Source organism: Streptopelia decaocto (genome assembly GCF_964273445.1).
Source record: "Streptopelia decaocto genome assembly, chromosome: 2".
Lineage (NCBI taxonomy): Eukaryota > Metazoa > Chordata > Aves > Columbiformes > Columbidae > Streptopelia > Streptopelia decaocto.
In genome coordinates, this window is record NC_138655.1 from 90,928,151 (window position 1) to 90,941,432 (window position 13,282).

The 13,282-nt window shown below is 41.2% G+C and overlaps 1 protein-coding gene across 3 annotated transcripts in view; it reads left to right on the forward strand.

Annotated features, from left to right (window-relative positions):
* Positions 1 to 13,282, forward strand: part of DSP (desmoplakin) — a gene marked incomplete at its 5' end in the record, with an annotated part of 39,213 nt that overhangs the window by 5,059 nt on the left and 20,872 nt on the right. For all 3 annotated transcript variants that reach the window (XM_082045768.1, XM_082045769.1, XM_082045767.1), the window contains 7 exons: positions 3,444 to 3,546; positions 5,239 to 5,387; positions 5,748 to 5,922; positions 8,508 to 8,636; positions 10,381 to 10,431; positions 10,981 to 11,142; positions 12,061 to 12,165. In XM_082045768.1, coding sequence (XP_081901894.1) covers positions 3,444 to 3,546; positions 5,239 to 5,387; positions 5,748 to 5,922; positions 8,508 to 8,636; positions 10,381 to 10,431; positions 10,981 to 11,142; positions 12,061 to 12,165 — 874 coding nt within the window. The remainder of the gene's footprint in view (positions 1 to 3,443; positions 3,547 to 5,238; positions 5,388 to 5,747; positions 5,923 to 8,507; positions 8,637 to 10,380; positions 10,432 to 10,980; positions 11,143 to 12,060; positions 12,166 to 13,282) is intronic.

Below are 13,282 nucleotides of genomic sequence, written 5' to 3' on the forward strand. Positions count from 1 at the left end.
AAAATAAGTGCAAAACTTGTCCCTATTTTCACTGTTTGGCATTCCTACAGTGTTTGGCACAGCAGGTTCCTATTCACAGGTTTGAGCTTTAGATGCTGCCAGAGGTTAAAAATCAAACAAAATTGTCATCATAGCAGCAGTAGTTGTAACAGCTATCAAACATTACTTTAAACTAGTGCAGTTTCATGTAAACAAAGTCAGATTAAGCAAGAGAGACATTAAGTGGATTGCTACAGATGATATTTTTGTCAATCTGTATCCTGTGAGGATTGTTGGGGTCCTACATCTTTCTGAGGGACATAAATGTATTTTTATATATGACCTAGGTTACATAGTTGTACTTCGAAAATTCAGCTGTGTTCTTGCCTCCATGTAGTATGTTCAGGGCTCAGGGTTTGCCTCAGTTTCTTTACTCCAGTATTTTTTTTTTTCCTTATGCCATTGTGTTGGATATGGTTTTCTTTTGGCTGGCTGTTTCCTTCTGCCTCAAGGTTGGATGTCTGCTTACTCTGCATTGGGGTTTCTGCTTTGATCTGTTCATTCCCATTGAAGGACTGTTGGTTCCAGTAAGAGAAATATTTCACTGAGGGCCTTTGAAACTGCTTACGAAATACTCTCCTGTTACATGGGTGAAAAGTACTGAAGATATGTCCGTTTGAGATTGGGCTAGTGCCATCTGATGTATAAACCAATATATGTTGAGGTATTGTCTTGCTAAGTATTTTCTAAACTCAGAGATTGGTTTATGCCTTTCTTGAGTATGTTTGTACAGCTAAATCCTCTTTGGATGTGAAGTCATTGAGTGCTGTTGACTTGGTGGAGCTATGCCATCAAACATCAGCTCCTGTACTGGTACCTGCTGTCCCTGGGGATGCCCCATGACCCAGTGTAGCTCCGTTTGGTCGCCTGATGGATTTGAAAGCCATGAGCTCACCCAGTGTTATCAGATGCCTTTAACAAGCCACTACGTTTTCACCCATCATCCTAGTATTGGTCTCAGTATTTTGACTAGAAAAATAGTTAGTTGTTTATTAAGAAAATGGACATCCATGGCCAGAGCCATGATTAAATATTGTGTGCTTCTCTGGTTTCAGTTTATATTGCTCCAGCTTCAGCCATTATTTTGATTATGTCTCTATCTACTAGATTGGAGAGCCTTAAACATGTGCTGCTTTCTTCTTGTGAAGGTCTCTGTGAACTGTAAACAACCTACTTGTAGATCTCTGTTTGAAGATCTAAATAGGGTGCACTTAAGCCTCCTACTTCAAGGCATCTGCTCCTTCCTTTGAAACAGTTTTGTGCATCTGTATTAAACCATCTTCAGTTTTCCTTTTTTTTTTGTTATTTGGACAGTAATTCTGGATGTGGTATTCTAACATCATTGGGATGAACACAAAATACCTGCAATTATTTTTTTCCCTGTCTTTTAAATTGTTTTTTATTTATTTGAAAAAAAGCTTTTCGTCACAATTTCTTAGCATGTTAACTATAACAGCTCTTGTTTAGACCTTCTCTCAGTGTGAAGTAATGCCTTTGAGATCAGTGAAGTTACACTGAGGCCAGTGGAGATATGCTGATTTGTTACAGTAGAAGTCTGGTCCCCATCTATAGTTCTTTTGGCTTTAATGGATATCCAGCATTTATAGCTGTCAGGAGATGACTGAAAAAGTGATTGAAGAAAAAAATACACTTCTGATGTTCTGAAAAGAGAAAATTGCTTGGAAGGTTCCTTTCTCTTCTTTATTATGTTTCATTCATGAGAATAATTGTGGGTATATTTAAATGTAAGTTTTAGATGCAGTCAGATACTTCTAGATCCAAACACAACAGTGATGCCTAAGGAGAAGGAATGATTTAGAAAAGGAAGCTGATGGGAAGCCTGGCACAAAATCAGACCCATATGTTATTTTTCACAATTGCTTTCTTTAAGCTCTTTCCAAGATATACAGGGATGCATAGCACAGCAGGGTGCAGCGTTTGTGCAGCCCAGGGATCACAGTGCCAGCCAGAAGTTGCACACGTACAGCTGGTTTTAAGTCACACGGTGATTCTCCAGTCCTGTCTCTCTGTCTTTGAGGGTCTGCTCTCTCGTATTGAGGGAAGCTGGTGATGAGTTGCTCAAAGTTTTTCCACTTGTTCAAGAGGAGCTGATAGGAGAATAGCAGGCTGCCGAAGCACCAACTGCATGCACTGCAGAAGAGCTCTTAAAAATACACCATTGACCATTTCTCACCATTGACCATTTCTCTTAGTGATTTTCCCAAGGACATCTCTGCCAAGCTTTTTACGTTGTCACAATTCCTTTTGTGAAGGATGGTTAGAGTCTGTTGAAGTCAGTGGAAAGGTTTCCATCGAATCCGTATGACTTGCTGCCTCTGAGCTGCACAGATTTGCACCAATTGTCTTTTTGATGTTAGTATTGTATGAAAGGTTTGGGCCTCAGTGATTTGTAATGGAAAAGGTTACCTACTGTGAGCACAGGAGTTAGAAAAGCAAGCTTTGAAGCATCTCTCTTTCTTATTGTCTCTTAGTTGTCGTTTATTTTAGTTTTACTGGCAAGTGCTTCAATTTGGGAGCTGCCTGGGCTTGCTTGGGAGCTCTGATTCTATCAGAGGAATGGTTCCTTGCTTGAAGCACCTCACCCGCATTTGACTAGCAGTGACTTGCTTTGGTGGCTCAATCCCAAATGCTGGAAAATCAGCCTTCTCGTGGTATGGATGCAGTAGGCTATGTCCAAGACAATAATAGCAAGTCCTTTTTCTATCTTGGCTTTTTCCCCTAATAGTGTTTTTGGTCCTGGAATTTTACTTGGAACCCCCAAAATACCACTTTATTTATTTGTAGGAAAGCATGTCCTCTAACTCCATGCCCTACATCTATTTTTGTGCGCAATGCAGTTCCTTCTTAAGACACTGCACTAGCTTAATGAATTTCTACTGATAAAAAGGCGCTTTGTACACTTGTATGGACTTGTGTGCTCATACGCTTGTGTAGCTTTCCTTTTATGCTCTGACATTCGATGGCTGGTGTGGTAGCGTATTGGAACATCATACAAAGGCTATGTTCTAAAGATTGTGAGTAATTCATTATCACTGTAGTACTGCCAAAGTTTTACCTATCAGAGCTGCAAACTCCTGTACTGGAAGAAAAACTTTCTCCTTATGGCCTGCCACTTTCCACCTTCTGCTCTATCCTGTGGCAAAGCCAGTTCCATGCTTGCTGTTACAGATTATAAAGTGATTCTACCATTGTGGAATTGTCATTAAAACTTCACAGTGCAGTTATGCAGGAACGCCAGATAAAGTATGTGTGTCTCTGTGAAGCTAAATGAAATGGGCTATTCCATGTAACTTCCCTTAGCCGTTCTGAATTTGTGTTTCTTGTGTCTCCTCAAAATGTGTGATCACTCTGTACTTACTTCATCTTCTTCTTCTCCACAACAGTCAGAATGGAACTTGTACAGTGTCCAGACGCCAAAACACCATCCAGGAGCTGTTGCAAAACTGTTCGGATTGCCTGATGCGCGCTGAGCTCATAGTACAACCCGTGAGTGCTTCTTGTTCTTCTTATCAAAAGTGATTACGAATATTACAGGGAATTAATAATGTGTTGTATCTGGACTCACAGGCTCTGCTTCTTCATCTCTTCTCCCCTTTCAGCTGTTTGTGTGAGGCAACTGGGAGTGCAATAGCACACCTCCTTCCTAGGTCTCTCTCTTCCTCCTGCAGTCAGTGTTCAGTAAAACTGAGTGAAATGCATGCAGTTAAGAAAAGGGGGACTTCTTCATTAAAAAGAAAAAAAAAATCCACCTTTCAAACAGATTATGCTGCATTTTATTTTTCAGTTTTGGATCAATGTAAATGTAAACAGCTGTTCATAATGTTATGACCGCTTATACACTCTTAGTATGTCCTATAGAATATTGTCATAATTTTCTGGGCCATAATGAACCAGAACTGCTGTAGGAAAGACCTTCATTATTTTTCCACATGATTCCTAAAGAAGTATATGAAACCAGATTAAAGTCTTCTTGACTGTTTCATCTCAAATGCATACAGGTGATCTTTGCTGTATGCTACACTGATATAAACCCATAGTGCCTGGGGGTAGGTTACTCACTGGTGTGGGATTCAGGCCTGGAAAAATGTGGCATGTCCTCTGTTCCTGTTGAAGTTAGAGGAGGTGCAGGGTGGTGAGTGCATCCTGCTGTTGAGGCCTCTGAGATGCAAAACCCATTCACAGTTCTGGCAGTAGATGTGATTTAATGCACACTTTTGGACCCTCTGTGGACAGAAAGATCTTTCAGGAATGAACTCTGTGGTTAGCAGTTCATTTCCTTTTCGGAGACACAGTATGTTTGAGCATGTTTGTATAAAAATCAATGCCAGGGTAAATACTGCCTCTTGTTAAGGATTAATATTATTCCAGTGAACTTAAAAGAAAGTGATGTTGAGTTCCAGCTTGGTGCCACAGCATGCATTACTTTGGGTTTTTTTCCTTTTCTTTCCGAGGGACAAAGTAATGAGGTCCATCAACATTTTATTTGCAAAGTCAAATCACAGTTGGGTTGTGTTTTTTTCAGCATGTCAGTGTGGGATGAGATAAAAAAGCTGTGTCTTCCTGCTTGAAGCACCATGACCACGCTGGTCCACTGCACTTAGAAGGTGCATGGAGAATTTGCCTAGACTCTGGGTGATAAGGTGGGACGCAAATATGGTGGGGCATGGAGCTAGTCCTGGGCAGACAGGGTGCCGTCTGTGTTTTTGCAGGGAGTGGAAGTCTTAGAACCTTAGGGAAACTTCTGAAAAATGAGGAGCAATATCCACCAGCTCCTACTTTGACAGTGTTTTTCTTCTTGTCCTCTAAACACGAAAGCATAAAGTCTTAAAAACTTAGCGTGCTGTGTGAAGCCTTGGATCTGCTGAAGTAAACATCAGTCAGGATATGCTGTTCTTTATGGGAAGGTTTGGTTGGTATTATGTTTTAATAATTTTATTTCATATTTTATTTGTAATAAGGACCTTCCAATGTCTGTGGATCCTCTGTCAACTGACTGTCTGCCAGTTAAAACTGTCAGTCAGAAATCTAGCAGTTGAAACCTGTCATGCTTCTTAAAACTGATCAGTCCTCATAACATCTCTTTTAAAACAGCCAAGCTGACACTTATGTGATGAATATTTAATTTAGTCTTCCATCTCTTTCTTTTTTGTGTGTTTTTTTTTGTTTTGTTTGTTTTAGGAACTGAAATATGGGGATGGAGTCCAGATTAGAGGGAACAGAGATCTGGAAGACTGTTTTGCACAGGCAAATGACCAAATGGATATGCTGGATGGGCTGATCAGAGAGATGAGGCAGATGGGCCAACCCTGTGAGATGTATCAGAAAAGGTATTGCCAGGGAAGAGTTGGGAGAGGGAATGTGGCTGATAGAAGTTTGTGTTGTCTCAAGTGCTCACCTTCCCTGGTGTTGTAGGATGTGACAGAAGCGAATAAGGGGAAACTAAATAAACCATGATTCTATAGATTTGGGGCAGGCTAACATGGAGAAGGGCCTTGCAGTAATATATTTCTTACAGAATTTCACACCTTGCTTGTCTCTATGAAATCTTAGTATATTTTTTTCCACAGCCTTTGCTTTCAGTACTGTGTTTTGAATAATTGGTGGTCCAGTAGGAGAGATGAATTGCATTGTTTCCATGTTTTCTGCGTGTTTTCCTCGTGGATGCTAAGTGGTTCCTTCCCTTTCAGGCTGCTTCAACTTCAAGAGCAAATGCGTGCCCTGTACAAAGCCATCAGTGTTCCCCGTGCCAGGAGGGCCAGCTCCAAAGGTGGTGGTTGCTACTCCTCTCAGAGTGGCTCAGGCTGGGATGAGTACACGAAACGTGTCACAACTGAATGTTTAGGCTGGATGAGGCAACAGAAGGTAAATCCAGAGACAATGCTAAGATATTTATAAAAGTAGTGAAGTTTCGGTGCCAGTAGAAGATAAAAAGTACATATGAATACTTGTTGTATGTTACTCCAAATTACTATTTTTTTTTTTCCTCTTTTCAGTATTGTACATATAGTGACTTTCCACTGAAATATGAACATGCATTTGGGGTCTTCTTTTGCAGAGGAATAATTGTGGAAGTTAGTTTTGAAAGCTAAATGTGACATGGCTGCTAAAATAACAAAAAGCATTGCCATGTTTGCGTTAGAGATTATTAGGCTTGATATTTCCTTCCTTTAACAGATTTCCTTTATGATTCATATTTGTTTTAACCCTTTACGCAGGACCAGCTTCACGGATTTAAGCATTATCCAGTATTTTACAGTTGTTCTCCCCTTCTAATCTGTCCTTATCACAGTGGGAGCCAGAGGGTAGAGCTGACTGCCACAGGAGTAGGCTTTCAGAAGTCACTGCCTGAAGTTGCCATCTGTTGCATTTGCAGAGTAAATTTGCTTGTGCACAGCTGTCAATGGTGTAACCTGGAACAGAAAACACACATTGAGAACACATAGTCTGTTTTTTTTTTTTTGTGCTGCTGAAGTGAAAGCTGCGTGTTTATGGTTGGACAACCCTTTCTGAGAGATGCGTAGGGAGGGTGGAACAAGGTGGCTGAAGTTATACTCTGCAGACTCCTTGTAAACTGAAATTGCAGTATTTTTCTCTCTATTAGGTTGTTGCTTAGTGATCCTGTCATTGTTATCTGCATGTGGTGTTTGCCAGGTGGCTGCTATGCAAACCAGATGAGGAGGGGAAAGCTCTGTATGGTTCCCATACTTTTCTGTGAGTGCTAGTCATGGTCTAGCCTTCCAGTGCCCTCCCAGAGCATGGCGTGTTTTAGAGGCAGAAGGGGAAGTGGAGATGCGCTCATTGAGTGGTAATGTTTACAAGCACTGTGCCCAGACAGCAACAGCAGATATGATTGCACTACACACTGTGGGAGAGCAGGCTGATCATCAGACCTGCCACGATTTGAGGAGTGATGTTGGACAGACACTAGGCACGCTACCAGCGATGAAAAACTGAACATGCTGCCCCTTCCAAAGGCGCCACGTGACACCCTGCTGAGACACCCCTTGCTAAGCACAGGGAGCATAAGCAGGCGCTGTATAGCTGTGTCCCTACACAAAACCTCCTGTGAAAGTATAAGGCGCTCTCTGTCTCCCTTCTTCAGTCCCTAAGGCAAAGCCAAGGTGGGGCCAGTAAGCACTTAGCTCCCCGTTGGGCTATTGGGGTTTTTTAGGGAGAATTTGTTTTGAACCTTCCATTGTGCCTTGCTCTGTCCCATTACCTGCTCATAGTGGGGGCAGGATAATGTTTCCCCTGGCAACATGGTGAGACATGGGAAAAAGGTCTGGGCAGCTGTGCTTTTCTGTGAGATGGTTTGCTGACAGGAGAATCAGGTGGTAGGAGGGTTGGTCAAATTTCCAGTGCAGAATGAGGGAAAGCGCAGTGAAATCCAGACAGCCTTTGTTCGCGTACTGGCTGCCAGCCGGGACTGCTTCTGTTGCTACAAACTCTTTAGACTGTTTAAATATAATGAGAAGGGTCAAAGTCCTGTAACTTTCAGATGGCTGAATGCAAAATGGTTTTGCTTCTTGGATCATATTCAACACTGCCTTTGAACCCCTACGCTTGAATGTGGTTCGGGCTTTATTGTCTTCTGTTGACTCATAGAGATTTGGCTCCAGGCTGGTAATTACCAAATTCGGTCCCAACCCAAGATTAAGATTCCTGTTTCTTTACTGTGCACATGCGCAGACAGGCATTCAGACAGAGATGGAGTGTGTTTTTACAGTACAAAAGACAATTTGGAGTTTGAGGAGCTGAATTGTGAATGCAGTGGCTTTTAATATTTGAAAATAATGAAACAAAGAACTGCAGTCAGATAGTTTTTGAGTTAGTAATTATGCAGGTGTATTACTGTTTTTCAAAGGCTGTTCCTAGTGATTTTCACTTGGCATCCTACAATAAATGTTGCCAAAATGCAAGACAAACAACACTTCCTATAATAATTTTAGTTTATCTTCCGTTTTTTCATTTAGTTGGACTGCATTTTACTGAAGTTATTGGAGTTTCATGAGTGTAATTAAATTGGAAATGTGGTGTACTGGGCTACAGAACTTGACTCTGGGTATTTTCACATGAATTGCATGAATAGCATTGTTTGATAAAGTCATAATTTGTTTTTGGAGCGATAAGAATGTAACTGTACTGTAGAACATAAAGAACAGTTTGGTCCGAAGAACACAGATTAAAATACACTACTGAATGTGCTTCATCTAGTCTAATTCTAAGCAACTTAAATATTTTCCCTACTTTTTCTTCTACTTTGGTAAACTGTTACACAGTTTAAGTGATTACAGTTTTAAGAAATTGTCAACCCTTATTCTGAACTTCCCTTTGTTCAGTCTTACTTTCTACTGCATAGTCATGTTTCCTTCAGTCCGATTCCTTTATGCTCTCGTTTAGATAACAATGTTGGAAATGAAAGTACAATTACTGTCTCTTTCTGCCAGGCTGAAATGGAGCTAGTGAAATGGGGGTTTGATGCAGCATCCATCGAGCAACAAATTAGTGACCATAGGAGAACTCACAATGCCATTGGAGACTATCGCTGGCACCTGGACAAAGTCAAAACAGATCTGGTAATTACTGTCTTCCTTTACACATTGCTTAGTCTAGATTTATATAATTGGCTCGTGGGTGTTCCACTACAAAAAGGAATGCTGAATAGCTCAGCTTCTCTTCAGAAAGCACTGGTGTCATGATAGGATCCACTTTCAACCCTAATATTTATTGTTTCATGATTACTTTGTGATACACTTCATTCCCCAGCATTTTAAAATTAAAATCTAGTAGCTATTTAACATCTTGTTGTTGTGTACCAAGGCTGGCAAATAAATATTGCAACGTTTTTTTTTTGTGAGAAGAATGGCTAAGAATTGATTTTTCTCAGTTTCTGCCTAGGCATATTAAAACAAGAAAGTGAAAGGAGGTGCTTAGAGACAGGCTTGAGTAATGAGGGAATTTCTGTGAGAAATGCCCAAATTCTGGGCTAAGCTTAGAGCTTTTCTTAGGTGTGGTGTTGCATTTCCACCCCCCCCTGCCGCTTTTGAGGCTTCTGTTCCCCTCTGGATCTTGTGATTGTAATAAAAGTGTCACTGAAAACGCAATGGTTAACTTCCTCTCCTATCAGCCCAGCTAGGTATAGGAGAGAGGAGGCTGACTTAATTCCTATTCTTCTTTTCTTTTGATTGTTCATATAGACAGGAAGAAAGAGCTGGATCTGAGGAAAAGGCACTCCATTCTGGAGCTCCTATCTCTCAGCCAGGCGGAAGAGTGAAAGGAGTGTTACTCCCTTTTCCCTTCTGCTCCCAATAGGAAAGGAGATAGTGTGGGCCTATGAAATACGAGTTCCAAGGTTATGAGATTCCTACTGATAGAAATAGGCATCATGGAGCCTCCTGTTCACATCATAATTTATGATACTTCACAATCTCTGAAGCTAGCTGTAGGATTACCTGGTTCCCCACAGCTGTGCAGGAGTTTGATACAGAAAGAAATCCAGTTTTGGGAGCTCTTTTGGTATTACGGGGGTTATGTGCAACCTTGCTTATGTACTAAGTATCCCTGAGGGAAGTAAGTTTGTCCAAGCCTTGGTTTTATACTTCTTGTGGTCCTCCAGTGGTGCAGACAAGCTGCTCACCTATGTCTCTTACAGACATTTGCAGGTTACCACCTGTAGTTATAATGTTATCACAGAATCACAGAATGTTAGGGATTGGAAGGGACCTTGAAGGATCACTTAGTCCAATCCCCCCACTGGAGCAGGAACACCTAGATGAGGTTACACAGGAATGTGTCCAGGCGGGTTTTGAATGTCTCCAGAGAAGGAGACTCCACAACCTCCCTGGGCAGCCTGTTCCAGGGCTCTGTCACCCTCACCATGAAGAAGTTTCTTCTCAAATTTAAATGGAACCTCCTGTGTTCCAGTTTATACCCATTTCCCCTTGTCCTATCACTGGTTGTCATTGAGAAGAGCCTGGCTCCATCCTCGTGACACCTTTTACATATTTATAAACATTAATGAGGCCACCCCTCAGTCTCCTCCAAGCTAAAGAGACCCAGCTCCCTCAGCCTTTCCTCATAAGGGAGATGCTCCACTCCTTTAATCATCTTCATTGCCCTGTGCTGGACTCTCTCCAGCAGTTCCCTGTCCTTCTTGAACTGAGGGGCCCAGAACTGGACACAATATTCAAGATGCGGTCTCAGCAGAGCAGAGAGGGAGGAGAACCACTCTCGACCCTGTGATACTGACACTGTAAAGAAAATATCAGCAAATAGGCAACTTGTAAAAGGCTCACAAAATATTTACTTTCTCTGTTTCAGCGAGAGAAGGCTGCAGTTCATCAGCTGGAGGAAGAATATGAAGGACTGCTGGTGAGCATGAGATGTGTTCATTTTTGCTACCTTCTATGATGGATGCTCTTTTTGCTTTATTAACACCAATATGACAGTCAAGGGACACTTCAGGTTTCAACGGAGTGACAGATGCATATTTAAATAATTGTATTCAGTAGCAAACTGGCAGTGCTTCGTAGTTTCTATAAGGTTCAGTTTGCATCATGAATTTGAGATTAATTCATTACCTGGTATAGTGAATTACCCTTACAAGGAAGTTTCTAGTTCGCACCTGGAGAAAGGAGTTGGTCACTTAGCAGGGTAAGAGTAGAACTCTACCTCCATAATGGGAGTAAATGTAGCAGTCAGATGTGAGATTAGAACCAAATTCTGTGTAGGTCTGTGCATCTTCCCTGCTTGTCTGCAGCACTTGTGTTTGAAATCACTTTCAGAAGCTGCTGACTTCAGGTTCCCATTGTTTCATAAATCCAGACATGTTGCCCACTCTCTATGCTCTTGGCTTCCTCTTCTCCACCCAGCACGGGCATTTCTGTGTTTATGGCTTCTCATTTCTGGAATTCCTTGCAGAAATACTCCTTTGAGAGAATGGATCAGCTCCGTCAATTCCAGAACCTCATCCAAGCCACCAGCAGAGAGATCATGTGGATCAATGACTGTGAGGAAGAAGAGCTTCTCTATGACTGGAGTGACAGGAACACTGACATTGCCAGGAAGCAGGAGGCCTTCTCTGTAAGACAGCTCAACCTCCTCATGCTTCTCTTTTGGGATAGGGAGGGCGGAAGAGCCTGGCTCGGGGGGACTGATTACAGGATGGGCATTTCTTCACTCTTAAGAAGTTCCTGGGGACTTCTATCAACATTTTTGGATTAAGTACTGTGTGACAACCTTTGGCATCAAGACTGGACATCTATGGGAAGATGGTGCTCTCATTCAACCAGTTGTTTCTTTTGATCTTGGAAGCTGACCTTGTCAGTACAGTCCACTGTAGTCAAGTATAGTTTGTGCACACAGTCATTATGTTGGCATGCTAAACTAAGGGACTTGAATCAAGCAGTTTAATTCTCTCTGTTAGGACTATGTAGGGGTTATGAGGTCCCTGTATTTGGCCCTGATTGTCTGTCATCAGAAAGCAGAGCTATACCAGAAGGAGCTGCTCTCTTTCTTTGATGGTTTTGCCAGCAATGCGTTGAACGCACAGTCAGAGGTAGTTTGTGCTGCTCCTTGTCCTTTGTGAGTACACCAGGAAATTGAGCATGTGCGTTTCTTTGACCAATATCGGTGCTGATCACCGAATTGAAAAAGGACTGAAAGCTCACACTGTTTAGGAGGTACTTTTATTTATTTATTTAAGTTCGGTTGTCCTGGATGTTGTAAGATGCTGTCCTTTTTGCTTCCATCATTCCTAGGAAAGACAGAACTTCGGGTGCTTTGCTCTGTGAAGTGGCAAGCCTAGAGACTACGTCTGAGATGATTGTACTTTTTTAATTTTACTGCCTTCATAATTAACTTCAATACACTGAATAGAATTACTACATAGTGTTATCAGGGATAATTTTACATTATCACAACTATCTGGAAATTTTAAGTAAATCATCCTATGCATCTTAAGTTTGGGGGCTTGTTTAATGCTGTGCTTTGGTTGTTTAGAAACGCATGAGTGAACTGGAGCTTAAAGAAAAAGAACTCAACAAGCTAAAGCAAGAAAGTGACCAGCTAGTGCTCAACCAGCACCCTGCTTCAGACAAAATCGAGGTGAGTTAGACTTTGCGTGATTTCTCTTGCTCCTTTAGTTGCTACATGGGAAAAATTCTCAGTGAAAGTCTGCAAATGAAATACTGCATTTGGACCTGGGAAGGGTTTGCAAGCCAAAAAATGTCCATTTTTATCCCACTTTATCAGCTGCTCTCATAAATGTTACTACCTTCCTCTACAAACCTGGCCACAATGGCTGCAGGCTTCTTAAGAGCTATGGGGAGAGCTCTCATTGCTATCAAATTTGATGATAGATGCATGTAAAAATTAATCTGAGGCTTAGGGAGTTGTCTGAGTATGTCGAAATTGCTGTATCTCATTTGCGTTGACTACAGTGCAGTGGTATTTATGGTAGGAAGGCATTTGTTGTCGTTGTTCTTCTGCTATCTTAGTTGGCATGTTTTGAAGAAAGCCACACCCTTTGAGGGTTTATATTTAATCCAGGTGCAAATACTTTCTGCAGCTGAAATTCATAGTGTGTTTCTACAGGTTAGCCAAGACATTTTTGCTTTCACATTGTGGCGTACACTTACCTTTAAATTACAAAGGCTGCCACAATTTAGAAAACCTAATTTCATTAAGAAATGCTGTAGCTGTTATAGTTTTAAGAGTGCATAAGAACCTGAAACCGAAATAAGCTAATGGGAAAAAAAAGAGTCCTTTCTGCTTTTCAGAAAGACTGTTATTGTGTTGTGTAGAATCAGCATGCATATTTCTTCTGTGGTCAGTTTCTGCCTTAAAGGAAAGATCCTTGTAAGCTCCAGTACAAGTTGTATGTAATTTTCTAAAGAATATACATGAGGACTACTTAGGAAGTTTGAATTTAAAAATAGCCATAATAAAAAGTCATGTTTGACAGTGTTTCTTGGGAGGAGGAGAACATAACGATTTGCAATTGAAATATTTTATTTGCACTACTGTTTGTGCATTTCACCCTTTTTTGTTCATGCACTTCAGGCTTTATGCTGATCAAACAAAATTCAAGTCATGAACAAATTTCTCTCTGTATCCCACAAGCAGGTATTTAACTCATTTTCAGTTAGGCAGATGCTTAGAAGTTGGGGAACTATTTGCATGAGTTACATTATTCTGATGTGCATGAATTTGTTTTAGCAGG